The following is a 21,596-nucleotide window of genomic DNA, read 5'->3' as shown; positions in this document are numbered from 1 at the left end:
ATATATATATATTATTTTTCAGAAACTTTTTATATATCGAAGTTGGGGAATGTTTGGAACTCACGTCCTCTATCTTCGCCTTCAGATGATTCTTACTATGTGCATGAACCTTTTTTAATAGATGGGAGAAAGAACTGTACAGTAGTATGTTTAGTTTTGTTGATACCGTGTGCTTGGCGTCTTATATTTCAAAAAAAATACAGTTCTGTTGCTCAGTACAAAAGTTTTAAACACCGATATTGAAGGCAGCAAAAACAAACAATCACCGGTAATTAAAATGTATACCAGAACAAAAGGCGGGGTTAATCTAGGAGGCAAAATGACTCGTGAACTTTCTTGCGTACGAGCAACAATGCGGTGACCATTCATAATGATTATGGAGCTCATTGATATTATGGCTTTCAATGCTTATAAGATATGAATCCATAAATATTCTGAGAGGCAATTCAACGGTATTCTTATCCGTGGATATAGTAAAAAAATGTAATTGAACGACAGGAGAACGTTTATTTACATAAACCGCAAAAGTCAGCGATAGAATTATTCGTGAAAACTTTTGCCCCCAAAGATTTTCCTAGATCGTATTCGCCCATTAGTACTCGTAATATTGGACGAAGACGTACGTGTAACTTTTGTTCTGGTAATAAAATACGCGTGTATCGTGTTTTGTATGATACAGCGCTCTGTGTCAAATGCATAAAGTAATAAAATGCCCGGATTGCTAGGCATTTAGATTTTTTTTTATTTTTGTATGTTATATGTTTTATTTTAAGTAAATTAGGCTTAAATTTTATAGATATGTTTTTTATCATTTATTTTTTATTATTATTATTTGTGCTTGATGTCATCGGGTCTGAGTTAGAAACGCGTTTGTGTGCGTGCATAAACAATGACAAAAAGGCATAACGTGATAATAAAAATAAATAAAATATATAAAAATATTTCGGTTTCTTGACAGTTGATAAATTGTATAGACTGATAATAATAAATTGTTGGATTAGCACAACTTTTTCTTTATTATTATTTTTAATGTAATGCTTTGTAATTGCTGTTTTAAGGCCAAATATCTGACAGTTGGCAATATACTGTCATTCTGACCGGTGTAGGCGTATATATCGCACGATCATGCCGTTATCAGTCGCTGACCCCACCTCTTTTTCAACACCAGGTAAATTAAACATTTAATGACATAAATAACAATAATGAATTACTTTCATACCAGTTTTTACACAAAATTTTAAAATAATATTTTCTTATATTTTGAACAATTTTAGATCAGCATGTCGTTGAACACATCCACCTAAAGTGGGATGTAGATTTTTCGAAAAAAATCATAAAAGGAAAAGTGCAGTTAAAAGTTAAAAAGATTGAAACATCTAACAATAAACTGGTATATAAACTTATTTTTTGCCAGTCGTCATTATTCATATTTTACAATATAAAAAATAAATATTATTTGCAGCTTCTCGATGTCAGCTCATTAAACATTTTCAATATTTCAACCATAAATGGCGAACCATTGACCTTCAACGTTGACGAAGATACTAAAAATATCGGCTCTAAATTAACGATCGATTTACCAGATAACTCAAGCGATTGGTAAACAGCAATTTATCAGATTTTTAGTTATCTTTCTTTTTATTTAATTTGATTTTCATTGATAACACGTTATGTGATTTATCACATTGTTGCGTTTTTATACATATTTATTTTTGCTACATGAGTTTATTTTTTTCATTATGTATTTTATGATAATTCCTTACTTACTATTCCACTTCATACACTTTATTGCACAGTAACATATTGTTATTAAGGCAAGATTTTATTGTTATTTTTTTATTACTTATTAAATCTTCCGGTGTAACCTAACAGGAGTAAGCCCAATGGGGTAAATTTGTACCAACTTAGTAAGTTAATCAAATATAATGAATACTTACAAGTAATTATTAACCATCAGGCTGAAAGTCTGAGAATCAGTGACATCTATATTAATTATTATAAATTATTATGTGTAATATAATTTATAATCAATGGATGTCACTGCAGCTGGGGTCGGTTTTTTTTATTAATAATACATTTTTTTATAAATTAAAATTCAATTGCTGCTGCCGAGGGTCGAACTCGCAGGCTCATAGTTACTAGTCTGAGACTTTACAGACTACTCTATTCCGTACTTATTGTATACCAACTTTTTAATAATATGATCTATATAAAATGATATTCAAATCTATCAACAAAAAACAAGTTATAATCCTTGATTTATATTTTCACGTCCTTTACAAATATATATATTTAACATCAGTTTAATCACTTGCAATGTTACTCAAAATTTCAATCACATTATATTATACTCTATTTGCATTAACACAGTCAGTTCGAGAGCTATCCACTTCATTATCTTATATATAATTGTTATTCATAATTGAGAAAGATGGCTAGTTTGGGTTTACTATTAGGGCTAAAGCACATAATACGGACATACATTCAATATACTTATTATTACTCCTGTTTATATTTTGAACTTGTAGAAATTAAAATCATAACTATATTTTTTATATTTATCAATCAATCGGAGTAATGATAAGTACACCGAGCGCATATCCGTATCATGTGCTTTAGAGCTAATAGTAGCGGCGTAAACCCAAACTTGCCATCTCTTTCTCAATTATGAATAATGATAAAATGGATAGTTCTCGAACTGACCGTGTTAACGCAAATAGAGTATAGGGTTTTATCTGCAAATATTTGTAATAATAAGTTTTTATTATCCACTCTAAGACTTGACCCAATATTCCCATTATTACTAATTTATTACTTAAAATTTAACAAAAACAACTTTTTCCGTTCAATTTACTTGGTTCACATGCATTTTTAAGGATTTATAAAATAAATTAGCATTTCTCTCCTGTGATCAATAGCAGCTTTCTATGTGTTATCCTTTTTTTAGTTTGGATATTGTTATACAATATGAATCAACCCCAGGAGCTAGTGGCTTACAATGGTTGGAACCACTGCAAACATCGGGCAAAGAGGATCCTTACATGTTTTCTCAGTTTCAGGTGTGTTATCGAGAAAGTGGTGAAACAAAGAATTTTCGATTTAATTTAGTTACTTATATCTTGCTTAAAATCTATAAGAGAGGATATGGAGGTATTTTTATGTTTTTATGTTAGTTATGAATGACCAACGAATATAGGTTTGTTATCAACTTGTAAAAAACAAATTGTCAGTTAACAAATGTTACATATCTGTTATTGTGGTTCTTTCTTAAATATTTTTTAAAATAAAATTTATATTTATTATGAAAAATATATTATGTATTTTTTTCTAGAATGCATAATATTATATTATAAAATCAGTTTATAACTGGTTATTATTTATTTGTTATTCATTATATAAACTAATACTTCAGATTTGATTTAATATTGTTAATTTAAAAAAAAAATTCTACTTCGAATAATCTATAGTCACAATCAAATTTTTTGATACCTCTAAAAAAGTTGTAGGTTGAAGATAGTTCTTGAAATCTGTATCTTATTGGTCACTTATTGCACCAAAATTATTTTGCATGTATTCTTTGTACCGTTGGCAACAGCCTAGCTTACTAGCTAATATATAATTTAACTGATAGACGCTAGTGAAATTATATGCTGCTTTAAAATGTCTATGAAACTCAATCTGACAGTTGCAAATCGTCCATTTTCTATTCAACCCTAAACTTAACTTAAGCGAATTAACCAAACTTGACCTAATAAAAGTTCTAAAACTACCTATAATTTCTGCACTTTTATTAGATTTAAACATCACTTAGTTTAAACATCATATGAAAGGTTCGCAATCGTCAAAATGGGTTTCATTGACATTTTATAGCAGTATATAATTTCACTAATGCTTATCAGTTAAATTATATTTTTTTCTTATATAAACATATATCTACATATGAAAATGTATTCAGATATGATTCCTTTAAACAGTCAGTGAAACTATATTTTTACTAGTAAAAATATATCTTCACTGAAAAATACATATACACTTGTGAATTAAATATACCCACGATCTGAATTCTGATACAATGAATGATAATTTTTTTAATAGTCCTTTATTTTAAATTATTAAAAACATTTCTTATAGGCAATTCATGCACGGTCAGTGGTCCCTTGCCAGGACACGCCTGCAGTAAAATTCACATACACTGCTGAAGTAACAGCGCCTTCAAAATTCACCGTCTTGATGAGTGCACTGCGTAATGAGAAAAAACAGGCAGGCTCTGAAACCATTCACTCTTTCAATCAACCTGTGCCAATTCCTGCATATTTACTTGCAATCGCTGTTGGAGTTTTAGATTCCAGACCATTAGGTCCAAGGTATGACTGACTTAAATATAAAATAATATTACTCTTGTTAATAATACTTAACATTTTTAGATCCACCGTTTGGGCCGAGAAAGAGATAGTTGAGAAATGTGCTTGGGAATTTGCTGACACTGATAAAATGCTCAAAGTCGCCGAAGACATATGCGGGCCATACGTTTGGGGAATCTATGATTTGTTAGTGTTACCACCGTCGTTCCCATATGGTGGTATGGAAAATCCGTGCTTAACTTTTGTCACGCCAACGCTACTGGTGAGATTATAAATTTCAATATTGAGGGCTTTAAAAGCAAAAACTCCTTTGCCTCGCTTTTTTACTCGAGTGTGGCATTTTAGCATCTATCCAGGTCCGGTTCTGTTATCTCTTGTGATCCTGAGCCTAATTCTAAAAACAGCTCTTTTCTTTAAAATAACCTGAGAATTTTTTGTTTAGATTCAGGGACGTCATTTTAGCTTTGTACAGGGGGGGGGGCAAAAGTTGACCAGTCAGTGTTTTTTTTTTAATATTTCAAATTCATAGTACTTCATTAAATGACTGGTCAAATTCAACGGGGGGGGGGGGGGAAATACCCCCAAATGATGTCCCTAGTTATTAGCCAAAGATGTATGATGTATTAGTGGATGAATATATTATGAAGGTATTTTTGTAATGATTAGTTTTTGCCACTATTACCAAAAATTTAAGTTTATAGATATAATATTAAGTTTTTTGCTTTTAAACCCTTTATGTGTTGATCTTTTTATATTTTAAATTTATATAAACAATACCATTTAGGCTGGAGACCGTTCATTAGCTGATGTAATCGTGCATGAAATCACTCACAGTTGGACTGGAAATTTGGTGACCAACAGGAACTTTGAGCACTTCTGGTTGAACGAAGGGTTTACTGTCTTCGTAGAAAGAAAAATATCTTCTCGTTTAGCAAGCGATGGCGACGATTATAAGCACAAGGACTTTCATACCATACTTGGGTTGGACGAATTGAGAGATACGGTACTTGAATTTTATTTTTTATAATGTTCATTATACAGTCAGTGGGTACTATACAACACAACACAATCAATAGCATTCTCAACTTTTCTTTATCTTGCAATAATAATGAATAATTAAATATTTTCTGAGAATTGCTAATATCCACTACATTTAAAAAATGTAGTGTAAAGTAAGTATATAAGAATTAATAATATTATCGAGCGTATAAAATATGTACTAGTGGGGAGATTTGCCCTAAATGCAAGTCTAAAATTTGTCAAAAGATACCAGATATATTTATACTGAGTATATGTCGTTATGTACTTTTGTAAGATTCAATACTATGCAATATTTTATAGGTCAATGGCCATTTGGGTAAAGATAATCCGCTCACCAACTTGGTTGTCAATTTAAAAGGATTGAATCCAGACGATGCTTTTTCATCAGTGCCTTACGAAAAGGGATCTACGTTTTTGAGATACTTGGAAAATCAGTTAGGAGGACCAGGTGTTTATTCTTATTATGTAATAATTTTGAAAAATTTATAAAATTTTAATTTTACGTTACTTTCTAGCTAAATTTGAGGCATTTTTACGGCATTATCTAAATACTTATCAAAGAAAATCGATCGATACAAACGATTTTAAAAATATTTTGGAAGATTATTTCAAGGGAAACGAAGCATTAACTAAAATTGAATGGGACAAATGGCTTTACACACCAGGAATGCCTCTTCATATCCCTAAGTAAAATTTACGATTTTATATTGATATACATATATATTTTTTATTTATTTATTTATTATACAATAGGTACAATAAAGCATTGATTGACTCTTGCACTGAGTTAGTCGAACGTTGGACTTTGCCTAAAGCAAATTATTCTACTTTCACCAAATCAGATATCGTCGGTATGAACAGCCTGCAGATTCGTCAATTTTTATCAGATATGTATCGTCAAGACGTATCTCTGGATCTTGTGAAAAACTTGGATTCAGTATATGAATTCAGTAAAACTGTTAACGCAGAGATCAAGTGCAAGTGGCTTCGCCTCTGCATCAAAGTTCGCTGGTCAGACGTAGTCGAAGACGCATTGAAGTTCATCAACGATCAAGGACGAATGAAATTCGTCAGGCCAATATATAGAGACTTGTATGGATGGGAAGAAGTAAGGGACCAAGCAATAGAAAACTTTAAAGCCAACGAAAAATACATGATGCACATTTCTGCATACGTTTTGAAGAAAGACCTGCACTTGGACTAGTGCTCATGACCAACATATCTAGAATATCAAGAAATTTTATATTCATAATTGATTATGAATAGAAAAAGTATATCTATTCTTAAGAACTACTGAGAATAAGTATATCATTTCTTGATTTCTAGAGTTAAAATAATAACAAATTTATTGTTTTATATTGATTTTATATTATTTCTAAAAAATGTACTTCTACAAATTGTTTAATAAATATTTTATCTTACAATGTAGTCTGTTGGATAATCCATAATTTTCGGGAAGTTCTTAACTACCTCTTCCGGAATATGATCCAATCTTGCGGGCGTTATTCTCGGCGATTTAATCGTGTTTGTTATGTTTTCCATTATTTCAATGGGTACGTCGCTATTTGGGTATATAAAAAGGCGTTGCATTGTGTAACGTCTCTGTAAATTATTACCCAGCGATCTGTAAACAGCTTTCTTAATAATCTGAAAAGCATATTAATATTTTTAATAGAATATCAGATAACATGTCAGTTTGGAATAAGACTGTCTCAACATCAAATTATTATTTTATATGAAACAACTGAAAATGGTCAAGAATCGCTAGATAGCATTTGTTACAGTACTACCAATCAATTCACATTGTCAGTTAGCTTATTATATCAGCTGTTCTTTAACTGTTGTCATGGAAGTGACGGTCAATTTTGCAAATTTTAGCCTAAAATGGATTAATTCAATCTGTCTTTAATTTGTAAATGCAAGTGGAGATAAGAAGATTCAGCTCCAGGAAAAATGTAAAAATAGTTTTCACCCACAATGAAAAATAAGGATAAAGCATTGAGCAATGTAGTTACCGTATATGATTTAGTTGTGTCAAGACCAACAGAAAATTCATATTTTTGTTGGTAACACAGAAGGGCCAGGCAGTGAACTAAGAAATTATTACAAAATGTTATTCATCTACTTAACAAAGGAATGAAGTTGCAGCATAAAACTACGCATTTTATTAGAACATCTGTCAATCCTCTATGAAGTAGATTGTACTTTTTGAAAAGTTTTTCTCGTCAATTTTATGTTGGGTTTTCTTTCAACCCGATAAAAAAACAATTAAATAATTACCATTGTTGGATCTGTTCTGTGAAGCTCCCAAGCCGGTGTCCAAGTAGCGCCACCGGGAAAACCGGTGTGATGGAAATATGCCCTTCTCCGCCAATCGCTACCTCGCAATGCAATGTCGCGGGAATTTATGATTACCACCACATCTCCACAATTATTCAATGGATGGTAAATTGGCTTGTAACTTCCCATGATATATTTTTTTATCAGATCGGCCGAAATATAGGGATCTTGAAACTTACAGTCGAATAAGTGCCAGACTCGTGCGAAAGTCGCCCATTGCTAAAAATAAATGTAATAATTTCAACTTTATTTCGTATAAATATTCGTTAATGGTATTAATTTGACAACTAAAACTAGGTAATAAATACAATCATATAATGATCGACTTTATTTATATTACTTAATGAAATGTCAAATGCTCAATAATAAAATCATTTTTGTTTTATGGTTACTTGCAATTAGATTTTTTTACCTGAACTCTCTTGAACGCCGACATCGTTCAGAACAATAACCTAACCTGAAAATTTCACATCAGTATTGCCATTAGACGATCAATATTGATATGTATGATTACGATTATTCAGTTGGATAATATTTTTATTGTAACATTTATTCGACGCGAGGAATATAAAAATAATAATTTCATTGGAATATAATTATAAATTACATTTTAAACAAATCCATAACTTCAATCTCAGTAGCCAAATAAACGGTGTGAAATAATTGCTCTTTAGTTTACATAGTTTCCACTATTAATTTGATACTTTGAAATATAAAATTAATGATTTGCACTATGAAATTTGATACTTCCTGTATAAATTGTATAAGTGCTGTCTACTTTTACATCTGTTGATAGTTGCAAAACGTCCATTTTCTGTTCAAACTATGGAGGCCCATTTATATATATATTTAGATTTATTATGGGCTAACTTGGCGGCACTCTGGTAGCACAGGCGTGACGGACATAAATATCCTTGATGACTTCGGCGGGCTCACACAGCCCCGCTCCGTCCACTTACACACTTAAATTGTAAACATCAGACGCGTACGATGAGATACATTCCCTTACGCTTGCTCGAATGTTAAGTAACGAGAGTGAGTGAGAAGAACGTATGTAACTCTCGTCACATAACACGCGAGCGAGCGAAAGGGAATGTATCTCACCGTATGCGCCTGGTAAGCATGTAAATATATTTAAATAAAATACTACTGCAGCAGCTCAATCTGTGTCTTGAAAAAGATTAACTTACAATATTTTACAAATGCAAAATGCTTAATAATATTTTTATTTGCTAGAAGTTTTAAGCAATTTTCGTAAAGGGAAGATTTAAAACGCAGGTGCCTCCTTCTTCGACTATTTTTTTTAAATTCAGCCATATTGATAATTATACTGGTCGGCTTTAACTCGTACTGCAGTCTATTTATTAAAAAAAATCCAGATAAATTTGTGGAGGCCTATTTATATATGTATTTATTTCATTATAGCTAAAATTTAATGGCACTCTGGTAACACTGACGTGACGGTGGCACGTTCTTTTGGTACACATCAACGCAGGGCCGGTCTTAGGTTATTTGGTGCTCTTCTTCACCTGCGCTGATGACATAGATATAGTAGCGAGGCCAAAACAGGCACTAATAGAAACATTTATCGCCATTGAATCATCAGCCAGAAAAATGGGATTGAATATTAATATAACAAAAACAAAATACATGTCCGTTATGCCAAGTTAGTGAAGTCAGTATCCTGAAAATCTCGAAATCAACGAGTACACTTTTGAGTGTGTCAGTGACTTCATATACCTCGAAACCCTGTTAACATTTACAAACGATCAAGGTCAGGTTCGCCGTCGTTGTTCTCCTCTCCATACTGTTAATCTTTCAACAGCCCGACTTCGCGGCTTCCACCCCCTTGAATTCGCATCAAATAGAAATAATATATCTATGTTTTTATTGCTTTACAGCGAATCGCTTAGCGCATCAGCGCGGCAGATAATATCAGATTATATTCTTTAACAATATCGTTTGATAATTTTAAATGAATATTGCGCCTTTATTTAGTATCACAGCACCATACAATATCTAGGGCCCCAGCCGATCGCCTGTACTGCCTGCCCCTCGGGCCGGCCCTGCTTCAACGGATTGACAACGGCGGTGGGGCGTCGTCTATTTTAATAAATAACATGTAGACTAAACTATATCCTAATAAAATATTACTGCAGCGTCTCAATATGTCTAACTGTCTATATCTGAGTATCTACTCGTCACCATCCGTCCGCCAAAGAACTATATATTTTCAAAAAATAGACCACACTTGTAGCATGCGGTCAATTTTATGGATAGATACTTAGATACCCAGTTAAAATAATGTTTTTTGTTACACATTTCTTTAATAATTTACTAAGCATAGTTTTATTCAATATTGACCCGTTCAGTATAAATCAACTAAAAAACTAAAGGTGAAATAAAATATTTTTAGGAAATTATAATTAAAAACAACACTGCTTTAATTACGTTATATCGGTTGATATTGGTAATACTTTCAATATATTACGGTAATATTATTTGCTTATATTTGTTTTTCATATCTAATGTCAAAATATTTTACACTAGCAACATTTTTGATTGCTATAAAAATGTGAACTTTGACATCCAACTGTACGAAATCTTTACACCTACAATATTAATTTACAACATGGATATCTTGGTTCATATCAATAGTCAGACTGCTGGACGAGATAAAATCGCAAGGTATCCATTTGATAATTTTTTAAATGTCGTTCATTACTAAATGTAGATTCCTTAAAAAATAATTTGGTTTTATTGGATGTTCAATTAAATCATTTTGATTTATCTTACAGAACTGTGCAATATGCTAGCAAATTTTTATGGTACGAACTTCAACAGGTGAAAGCGAACATCTATCTTATAGAAAAGCTACAAATTCTAGAATCAACTTGTAGTTCATTTCGTAAATGTATGTCATTGCCATTTTAAATATTTAAGAAAATAGTACTTTAATATTGATAATAAATTTATATTTTTCAGTACTTAGATTTGGAAGATGCGCGGATTCTATGTACTCTGCTTTAGCGTCGCTAAGTAACCCTGATTTTGTTTTAAGGATAACGCTAACACTAAGCAAGATAACAAATTCTTTATTCCTGTTTGCTGATCATGTGGTTTGGCTGAGCCGAGCTGGCTTTCTGAAAGACGTAGACGCCAACAAGTGGAACAAGATCTCCAACAAATATTGGCTATTAAATGTCGTAATGAACATTATTCGAGATTTGTACGAGATACAAAAAATCCTACTCACACACAATATGTACAGTCAATTTAAAAACGAAATATCGTGCCAACCTTACAATCTTCGCGTTTATTTGTCAATCATTCAAAGAGTATTTTTCGCCGTAAAGTCACGCCAGGACGTATTTACGGATACGCTTAAAAATATTTGTGACTTATGGATACCCTTAGCTGGCTTACAAAAAATCAATTTAAAACCGGGTACGATTGGATTTTTAGGAACGGTTTCTTCGTTAGCCGCTTTGTTCGCAATGTTGCGTCCAATTGCCAAGCTAACACCTGCTTAAATTATCTGAACAAGCTTTTATGTCACATGTTACTCTATTATTTATGGGTCAAGTATTATTTTAAGGGTGATAATTAATTGCATTTTAGTTTAGATTATATTCACTTTGATAAAAACAATTTGCACCAATAACAAATGTATTGCACGAAAAATAAATTATTCCACTAATTCAATTTATTTAATATTAATAAAAATATTTCAGCTTTAACAAATATAATGCACACAAGAAAAAATATCACCTGTATTAATTACTTTCCACTATAAAAAGATACTTTCCGTGGTGTCAATTTAGTGTGTGATCTACTGTTACTTTTCTACTTTAGCGTGCGATCTACCTTTATAACTGTTGACAGTCGCGAAATATACATTTACTGTTCAAACAAAACCTAACCTAAACGAATTAACCAAACTCCGAAAAGTAAACCGCACACAGTTCAAAGTATTAAATTAATGTTAAGGTTGTGGTAAGTGCAAAGTATCAAATTTGTAGTGAAAACTTTCCTAATTATAGTTCTATTTACCAAGTGCATACTATTTAAACTAAAGTGCAATTATATATTACCCTTATTTTAACTTTTGCACATATGAAGGCTAGTGCTGTCAGTACGTATTACGTTAGCGTCTCTATTTTTCTAAAATCAATTTTTTTACTTCTTTTGGTGAAAGGAAACTAGGTTTTATTATGCTATATTTAACAAAGTATCAATATTATTTTTGATTTAGGTTATGTACTTTAAATACGTATAAAAAACAGAATGGATTTTTATTGTAAAGGTTCGTTTACAACTTGAATGTAGTTGCCAAAATTTAAGTGCCTTAAAAATTATACTTTATTGAGTCAAATAGATATATTATAACACAATGTATCATTCATAAGTATTATATGTATTAAAATGTAATTTTAATATGACTATAAAATTTACATATATTCAAAGGGTTTTTATAAAATATTATCTATGTATATTAATATTTTTTATTATTCAACATATGGGTGTAATTACATTTTATATTTTATTCGTTCAAATTTATTATTTTTTGATAATAAATCTATTGTTATCATTGAACTGTGTTTTTGTAAAAATTGTTAACTATATTATCTGTAGGTATCAAAAAGACGAATCTAAAACATCTATGCCAATTCTCTAGAACAAGATATTTGCAACAAAAAACATTATTCAATAATATTTATTATTTAATATGATCGAATATTGTTTTTAATTATAAAATACGTGAAAAAAGGTTTGTCCGAGGAGGAGAACAGCTATGGAAGCTTATAAAAGTCATTTTTGAAATTTTTGTTTAAGGTAGACAACATTTTTGAGTAGCACAATCTTAAAAGGTGGTTATTTGGTCACCTTACAAGAATAGAAAAACTCAACGAGCTTCACTCGTTGCTGGAAATCATACATATCCATTATTATAGATTCTTTATTCTATAACCTACAAAAAAATTAAGAAGTTATGATTTCTTCAAGCCCTTCGGTCTTTTAGTGGCCAACCTGTATATGTTACATAATTCAATCGCTTATTATTGCGTCAATTGGTTGAAAAATTGCCCAATTCATGTAAAGTGCAAGCTTGTTCCATTCATGAATCAGGCAAAGTATCTACCGAATGTATGCATTATGTTATGAGATAGTAGCGCTTGTGTTTTGAACCAAGGCGGTTTCCATAAATTATGTCATCGGTTTAAGGGGGGGGGGGGTTCACGAAAAACCTATCACATAATTTATGGAAACCGTCAAGTTTTATTTTTGACAGTTGCGAAACGTCACGTTTATTTAAATGTCCAATTGTTTGCTACTGTAGTGTATGAATAGTATAGCTGTTGTGGGAGCCTAGATTTGTTATGGCCAAAACTTAGCGGCACTTGAGTAGCACTGGCCTTGTTTATTTTACTCACCGTGTAAACAACTGTAAATCACAATAAAATACTACTGCAGCGGCTCAATCTGTGTCTAATTGCCACCCGTCTCCATCCCGTCACTAAACTGTTAAAAATAGTGGTCCATGTACTTTATCTGATAGTGTAATTGATCCCAGGAGATTGGCAGATACATTGAAATTTAAATAAAAGAAACAGTGTACACTCCGTCAATAACTCTTTATAACGAATCATGGGTTGTTCAATGTTGTGAATAACCCTCGCTCGCACCAAACTTGTCCAAAATAATAAAATAAAATTTGTACGTCGTCATATTTATAGTTCTAGATTTTTTGGCATTTTAAATGAAGATGAACACTACTGTAGTTAATGATTGATTTATTTTCATATAGTCAAATGACATTTGATCTTATGGGGGCCGATTTAGATTTGTTATGGTCAAAACTGGTCGGCACTTGAGTAGCTCTGACGTGATAAATATCTACACTTGCAATCTTCCAGGCGTTCGGACGCATTGTCTCGCGTCCTCCCTTTTAAAAATGTAAACAACCTCAAATATCATCAATAAAACATTACTGCAGCTAATTACGAAAAACATCACTAGAGTGCTACTATCTACTTTGCTCAATGCACGAAATAAGCAAAACAATTCTTGCCCAATTCCCGCATTCGGCAGATAATTTGCCTCATTAACGAATAAAGCATGACTTCTTCTGAATTAGGCAAATTTTTGCCCATTTCATTCAAAAGCGATTTTATTGATCCAGTGTAACATATACAATAATAAGAATATCGAACATAAATTTTCTCTAATGAATGGAAATGGTCAAAAGAAAAAATCAATTACTATCAGAAACGGCTGAAGGTATATTTCAATACCGTCAATAATTTTGTTTTAAATTGATATAAAATGATTGAACACATTTGAGAAAATAAAACAGATGAAGTAGGCGAAAGTTTATTACATACATTATGTATACATGTCAGAGGCAAGCATAACTTAAAAGTTTATCATTATACTTTGAAGTTATGCTTACCTCTTTATTATTTTGTTTATACCACTGTATTTTACTTTGTGTAATAGGCGTAACAATTAAAATAAAATTGTTAATTTACTTATTTTTTGTCCCAATTTGCCCTAGCAAAAATACAAATAGAAAAAACCTAATAAATTTTACATGAAAAAAATCTGTTAAGTTATTAATGTTAGATTTTATTAATTTTTATATTATTAACCCTTAGACCGCCGACCGGTAAATTGTTAATTACTCGCTGAACGCCATGCGTTTTTAGCGATATAATTTTTTGGCTACTTACTCTGTTTAACACATCATTACAGCCAAAATACTCAATTTTTATATTTTAAAATTATATATGTATGATTAACATGGTTTAAACATTCTAATTATATCAATAAACAAACATTTTTAGTCGTATTGTTGGAAATATGGAGTGAACAAAACTAAATCTATTCATCGGTCCGCGAGTTGGCTCGCGTACACACACCTACACACACATGAACGCGCGCGGCACTATACAAGCGAACGACAAGCAGGGTCATGCTCACACTGAGACAATTTTAATATATAAATCTGCAACGCATTTTTTCTTCGTCTGACCTACATCCTGTTATAAAAATTTACAAATCGACAAGATTTCTTTGATGCATACAAAATCACATATATCGTACACAAAAATAACCCTAATAACCAAACCGTTTGTTTTTGATCAATGGTGTTTGCAATTGGTTGTTGTTGAAGGTTGTCATATTTCTTTATATATAAAAATAATAAATAATAAAACTTGATTGCAAGATACGATGTTACATTTAACTATATATAATTATATGTATAATTTATAATATATACATATTCTTCTTCTTCTTCTTCCACGGCACTACAACCGGTGATCGGTTTTGGCATTTCCACCTAATTTCTTGTAGGGCTTCTAGATATATCTTGAGTTTTAGTATTTCTTCCGATATTGTTTGCATTTTTCCTGGTTGTAATATTGCACATTCCAGCTTCCAAAATTGAAGTCCAATCGTTTATTTAGATTTCGATCGTTTAGGTCAGAGGTCGGCAAAGTGCCGCTCCGGAGCCGCATGCGTCTCTTTGGCCCCTTAAGTGCGGCTCTGGCACAAATATCCACCGGCATTTACGCGCCGGATTTAAAAAACAAGGAAATATGGAGCTCTAAATTTGAACGTCTTTGTGTTGATTTGGAAAATTATAATAAAGGTTTGCTAAATTATTAAATAAATTTGGCTCTCAATTTTTTTTTAATCGTTGTAATGTACATATTTGGCTCTTTGGCTAATAAGTTTGCCGACCACTGGTCTAGGTCATTATGAATCGGGGCGGATTTATTACTTCTTTGTGATTTTTTCATAACTATTTGGATTTATCCACGTTGGTTGGTTTGCTCCATGATAGAAACCCTCCTCCTTTATCCGGGCTTGGGACCGGCAAGAGTGCAACATATCTACACTCCAGGCGGAATATGTAATATATATTACACACACACACACATATATATACAATAAATAATAAACTTTTCGACCATCGTGACGCATTGGGGTAACCTGTTAGGTCACGATGGTATTAATTTAATGTAAATAAATAGAACAAGTAAAATAAAATGATTCTACGACAAGGAATCGTTTATTATTATTATTATTATTTAATATTTACTAAGAGTTAATATTGATATTTTATTAATTATATCTTATTTATATTTATTAATAAGTATTTAATAGTAATTATTATTATTATTATTTAATTATTACAAACAATAAAAACCAATCACAAAAACAGTTGACAATATTAGAACAGTCGAAATAACGTATAAATATATTCACAAGTATTTACAAATCACAATTATCATTGAAATATTGATGACATAATTTAATTTCGATTCATAAATTAAAGTATAAAAAAACGAATTTCCGCGATGCGTTTGTGCTAACCCTAAAAGTGGTCTAAATAAGCACGATCGAAACCACGCGCGAAATACAAACGACTAAAATTAAGGCGTGACTTTATAATTATATATACCACTGTTTCATCGCAAATTCTATAAATAAAATCACTGAAATCGTTTACTAGGAACTCAAACTGATTTTTAAAACATATATTGCCAACTTTTACCTTTCCGTTTCTTTAAAAAACGAAGGTTTTAACGAGCGCATCATATCATGCGCTTGGCGTTGTACAGTAGATTTAGTTGCGCATCATATCATGCGCTTGGCGTTGAAAGGATTAACGTTAAATTATCGTTAGAAAGAATCGCTCGTTAAAATCGTTATTGATAAATTTAGCATCTGGCAATACTAGCTTTCCGCATGTCAGAGAAGTGTTGATGTGTCAAGATGTCCGCGTGGGTCTCGTGGATATTGCAAACGTCTCCGGAGGGCAGCGCCGAGGCGCCGGGACCTCCCGATGTGGCCGAGACCCTCGCGAACCTCACTTCCGAGAAGCCGCCCTCGACTCCTGAGGGAATGGCAGTCGCTTACGGCGGACTGGTCATCATGGCACTGCTGCCCATATTCTTCGGCTCCTTCAGATCCGTTCTGAGACTCAAGGAGCAAAAGGTACGTCTCAATCGAAGCACTTCTTTACGAATTTCCATTAAATATGTTTCATCCTGTGTTATTTCGAGCAGGAGACTGGCGCCGATCCCGATACGATGACTACGCAAGACGCTATGCTATTTCCGATCATCGCTTCCAGCGCTCTCTTTGGCTTGTATATCTTCTTCCAAGTGTTTTCCAAAGAGTACATCAACCTTTTGCTCACCGGATATTTCTTCTGTTTGGGCGTGATCGCACTTAGCAGTCTATTGTGGTGCGTATTTTCAATATTTCTATCATATACTCTAGCTCGTCTTAATTGCATATTGATTTTTATAGTCCTTTTGTGAGCGGTATAGCAAGAGCGGGCGGGTGGATTGTGCCGAAACCTTTTCATTTGCAATTGAAAAGCGAAAGTAGAGAAATTATTAGTTATCGATTTAATTCTCACGACATGTGTTGCATCGCCGCCGCCTCCGTTGTCGGAGTGTGGTATCTATTCAACAAGGTAATTATTTATAATAACTTTTTATTCACTAATATAATAATACAAAATAGTTATATCAATATTCTCATTATTTTTCAGCACTGGATCGCTAATAATTTATTTGGTATAGCGTTTGCAATCAACGGGGTTGAATTACTTCAACTAAACAATGTTGTAACAGGGTGTATTTTACTTTGCGGACTCTTCGTTTATGATATATTTTGGGTCTTTGGTACAAATGTGATGGTCAGCGTTGCCAAGACTTTCGAAGCACCAATTAAATGTAATACTTCTTATATTACTCTAATCTAATTCTAGTTTTACTATATATACTTTTTTTTCAATTTCAGTGGTGTTTCCTCAAGACTTATTGACAAACGGTCTCAGTGCAACTAACTTTGCAATGTTAGGACTCGGCGACATTGTCGTTCCCGGAACTTTTATCGCATTGTTATTGCGCTTCGACCATAGTCTCAAAAGAGGCACAAACACTTATTTTTATGCGACTTTTGTAGCATATTTTCTAGGCTTATTGGCTACCATATTCGTAATGCACGTCTTCCGACATGCGCAACCGGCTTTGTTGTACTTAGTGCCAGTATGTATAGGAACTCCATTACTTTTGGCGTTAATCAAAGGAGATCTGAATGCGCTCTTTTTGTAAGTGTAGCTATCGAACTTATTTGAATATTTAAGCTGAGAATGTTTTTATAACATTATTTATTTATAGATATGAAGATCATCCTGCTGCTGAACAAAAGAAGAGAGCTATCGCGAAAGAAGCGGCCGCTAAGGATTTGGCGATGAAGCAAAAATGACTTTAGTGTGAATTTAATAAATTATTACCCAACGCTTCCATATATTTACAATTTTTTTACAATTAATAATATGGTATCGAAGAAAAGTAAAATATGTTTTCGTTATGTTTATTTTTAAATTCGCACAATTTTTATTTTTATCTGTAATATGACTTGTTCTGTCCCATATCTCGATTAACATTCCTAAGACTTAATATCAAATTTTGCTAAGTGAGATGTAGAAAGTTGATTTTAAATCAATATGTTTAAGAAATTTAGTTAATATATATATATTGAAATTATATACAAAGTGTTTATATTTTTATTAGTTTATTTGAGTTTTTTCTTAAAAAACTAAAACTTGTATGATTTGTGTGAAACTGCCAAGATATGTGTCGTGAACTTATTATGTGTGTTTTTTAATATTAAACAAGCAGATACATTTATGAATTTTATTACAGATCCTCATTAATATACATATGTATTTTTTAATTATACTAAATGTTTAAAATAAGAATGGTAAACGTGGCTGTTATATTATAACATAAATAGGAAAACAATATAATTTGTCACACGAAAGATAAGAACAAGTCTTTGATTAGGAATGTGGCAATATAATTTGTTATGGAACACTTAATTAGTTACGTATTAATAAATATAACATAGATATATATATATAAGAGTTACTTGAGACTTCTCTTTTATAAAAATTATGTTTGCAAAAGTTTTGCATTTTTGTTATTGTTAATATATTAATTGGATTATAAGACATGTCACCAACATTCTTTCAAGTATTAAGAAAATATATTTTTTCGAATTACTCATAGTACTATAAAAAAATAATTGAAGGTATTTCGTTCTTGCGAATTACGCACTGACACAATTTATAAAAATGTGTAAAAAAGCCAATATATAAATTATTTAATAAATGGTTTTGAAGATATTTTTTGTGTATTCATAAAACATTGAATATTTTTACCGATTATAAATAATGATACATACTTGAATATTATTCATAATGGTTCAATCAAAACTGAATTAAATACGAGAATTTTTGAGTCTTTTTCTTAAATTTTATTTAAAACGTCCTCAGTCTTTACTTAAGAAACACATTAAAAATAACCTAAACATGAATCAACTCGGAGATCTTGATATTATAGAAAAATATCTTATAATTAATTAACAAATAAATATTTTTTTATAACTTAAATACATTATTCACCAAAAGCAAATATTGTTCTTTATAGATAAAAATGTACAATTATTACAACATTAGTTTAATTTTGGCTCAATGATCTGATTTGCTTTTTTCCTAGCACTGGACTTCCTCCCATTTGTCTGATGAGTCCTCTCAATCCCCTCGCTTCTCTGATAGCACTCTCTTTGTTTTCAGTCGGTATTATATAAAAATCATCCATCAAAGGCGCTGGAGCTTGAATCTTCTCAGTGTGCTGACTCAATCGCGATTGGTGTCCGCAAGTATTAGACGCGTTTTCGACATTGGCCAATTTTAGCCTTAATGATGCATTTTCTTCCTGTAGCTTCTTCAACAAACTAGCTTCGGCTTCGTAGCTAGAAAGCGTCGGTTGAGGTAAACATTGAAATATTGTTGCTAAAAAATTGTGCAAAGAAGCCAAGAACGTGTCTTGCCACTGTCTGCTAAAATACACGCTGAACAGTGGATTCTCTTCCGGTCTGTTCACGTACGGCAACATGAACCAATCTCTCCATTCGGCATATCCTTGGATCTCCGAAGTCATCTTTGTGAGAAATTCCATCACTTTATCCGTTTTTCCAGCGCTCACGGCAGTGACCAAGTAGTATTTCAAAAGACTATTTTCTAACTTTTTCACAGCTGGAAATTACATGATGTTAAAATTTTAATTTATAATTCTTAACAAGACAATTATGTTCATTTACATACCGAGAGTAAAATGGTGTTCTAGTTTAGAGAATATGAGCGAGTCCAGATGTCCCCATAAGTCTCTGAGCGATGCCAAGTCGTGACTGTTTACACTGGACACCAGATGATCAACGATACGATCGACTCGAAACCCCTTGTCTTTATCCAATCGCAATTCAGCATCTAAACTTTTGACCGAATTAACAAATCCTCTAAATAGTAAAAATTCTCTTACTAATTCGTCTATTGCTTGTACGTGAGCCATTGCAGTCAGCTTGACAGTTAGGTTTTTAGTGTTGCCAACAAGATACCAATATTATTATTTTAATATAAAAATTAACTCAAAAGTTATCGATTAAAAACCTTTGTTAAAAGATATAAGATATTTCTATGTTTCAATCACATAAAATATAAAAACGTTTTTCATTTTTAAAAATATTAAAATACAATTTATTAAAAATCTATAAAATAAATGTTAGCAAAAATCGTTGTTTATATCATAGTTTCTTAACCGGTGGTCCGCGAAGATTTTTATGATTGAATTTTATGCCGTATTTTATGAATTTTTAAATTATATTTCTTGTTACTGACTGGTTTAATATACTTAAATATGGTTATATCAGCATACTGTGTTGCAAAATTAATTGTTTTGAATAAAAAAATCAATTATATAAATATTTAATTTTAATGTTGATGGTCCGCAAAACATTTTTTGATTTTTTTGGTGGTCCGTGGATGTAAAAAGGTTAAGAAACTATGGTTTATATGATACTCGATAAAATAATTTAAATTACCAACTTATTACTCCGTTAGTATGAAAATGGCATGAAACAGTTTTTGAATGATTTTAATTATAACAATGTATATAAATGACCGATAAATACATATGTTTTATAACAAAAAATAAAAACTTTTAGAGACACCGTAGCACGCAAAGGGATAAAAAAATAAGGGGGAGTAAATGTTCTATAAATATTTTAATAATATTTTGACACAGGACGAGTGGCAATTAAACACAGATTGAGCCGCTGCAGTAGTATTTTTATTAAGTATAGTTGAAGTTACATGTTAGAATATATTATGTTCGGTCAACGGTGCATGAGGCATCGGTCGTGCAAACCTGCCAGTGTTACTAGAATACCGCCAAGTGTTGCTCATAATAAAACCTAAATAAATACATATATAAATTGCCCCCCAAAATATTAATATTTTTTATAATTTTATACAAAAAAAGCTGTATAGTGTCATAATTTTTAAAAGCAATTTGGTAGATTTTTTATCTAAAAAACTAATTTACTAAATAATGCTGTGCTTTTGTCTAATTTGGGTAAAAGCATTTAACGAGTTTTTAAATTGAAAAGACATAGCTCATATTTTTTAAAGAATATATATGTATGAGGAAGCTTTACCTATTCTTATCGTTAGTTTTTAGTAAAGTATTTTTTATTTATAAATGGAATAATATTTTATATACCTGAGATCGTTTTATATTAAAAATACAAGAGAATCTTTTTATCTGTAATAACATTATACCTATTTATGTAATGGAACACATTGCAGATATCATGTTCCCCATTTGTTTGTTTTACATCTTAGGGAATGCGTGTGTTTTTATTTATAGGGCATATACAATTTAATAACAAGGATATTATCACATTTTCGACACAAATGTAAATTAA

General features: G+C 31.5%; 5 protein-coding genes across 5 annotated transcripts; 3 read left to right on the top strand and 2 right to left on the bottom strand.

The window, feature by feature from the left end:
* The first annotated feature begins 1,050 nt into the window (after positions 1-1,050).
* LOC148226191 (leukotriene A-4 hydrolase) lies at positions 1,051-6,826 on the top strand. Its single transcript, XM_088203946.1, has 10 exons — positions 1,051-1,168; positions 1,275-1,390; positions 1,463-1,599; positions 2,948-3,059; positions 4,132-4,364; positions 4,425-4,623; positions 5,146-5,364; positions 5,703-5,850; positions 5,918-6,089; positions 6,156-6,826. The coding sequence occupies exons 1-10, from the start codon at positions 1,126-1,128 to the stop codon at positions 6,604-6,606; spliced, it is 1,830 nt and encodes a 609-aa protein (XP_088060072.1). The 5' UTR covers positions 1,051-1,125; the 3' UTR covers positions 6,607-6,826.
* mRpL13 (mitochondrial ribosomal protein L13) lies at positions 6,747-8,246 on the bottom strand. Its single transcript, XM_088203948.1, has 3 exons — positions 8,155-8,246; positions 7,683-7,961; positions 6,747-7,049 (listed from the first exon to the last, which is right to left on the bottom strand). Exons 1-3 carry the CDS (start codon positions 8,176-8,178, stop codon positions 6,816-6,818), a joined length of 537 nt encoding a protein of 178 aa, XP_088060074.1. The 5' UTR covers positions 8,179-8,246; the 3' UTR covers positions 6,747-6,815.
* Positions 8,247-10,291: 2,045 nt separating this feature from the next.
* Pex11ab (peroxisomal biogenesis factor 11ab) lies at positions 10,292-11,442 on the top strand. Its single transcript, XM_088203561.1, has 3 exons — positions 10,292-10,430; positions 10,541-10,656; positions 10,728-11,442. Exons 1-3 carry the CDS (start codon positions 10,375-10,377, stop codon positions 11,273-11,275), a joined length of 720 nt encoding a protein of 239 aa, XP_088059687.1. The 5' UTR covers positions 10,292-10,374; the 3' UTR covers positions 11,276-11,442.
* A 5,050-nt stretch (positions 11,443-16,492) lies between these two features.
* On the top strand, positions 16,493-18,456 carry LOC148226188 (signal peptide peptidase). Its single transcript, XM_088203938.1, has 6 exons — positions 16,493-16,751; positions 16,823-17,004; positions 17,070-17,238; positions 17,317-17,500; positions 17,568-17,877; positions 17,948-18,456. The coding sequence occupies exons 1-6, from the start codon at positions 16,530-16,532 to the stop codon at positions 18,033-18,035; spliced, it is 1,155 nt and encodes a 384-aa protein (XP_088060064.1). The 5' UTR covers positions 16,493-16,529; the 3' UTR covers positions 18,036-18,456.
* LOC148226187 (WD repeat-containing protein 91) lies at positions 18,453-20,212 on the bottom strand. The gene is made up of 2 exons (XM_088203939.1): positions 19,939-20,212; positions 18,453-19,869 (listed from the first exon to the last, which is right to left on the bottom strand). The coding sequence occupies exons 1-2, from the start codon at positions 20,180-20,182 to the stop codon at positions 19,292-19,294; spliced, it is 822 nt and encodes a 273-aa protein (XP_088060065.1). The 5' UTR covers positions 20,183-20,212; the 3' UTR covers positions 18,453-19,291.
* Positions 20,213-21,596: the final 1,384 nt, after the last annotated feature.

The sequence above is a fragment of the Plectrocnemia conspersa genome, unplaced genomic scaffold, assembly GCF_051122295.1.
Source record: "Plectrocnemia conspersa isolate PC_06_02 unplaced genomic scaffold, ASM5112229v1 ptg000014l, whole genome shotgun sequence".
In the NCBI taxonomy this organism is placed as follows: Eukaryota; Metazoa; Arthropoda; class Insecta; order Trichoptera; family Polycentropodidae; genus Plectrocnemia; species Plectrocnemia conspersa.
This window is presented reverse-complemented; position numbering and strand designations above follow the sequence as displayed.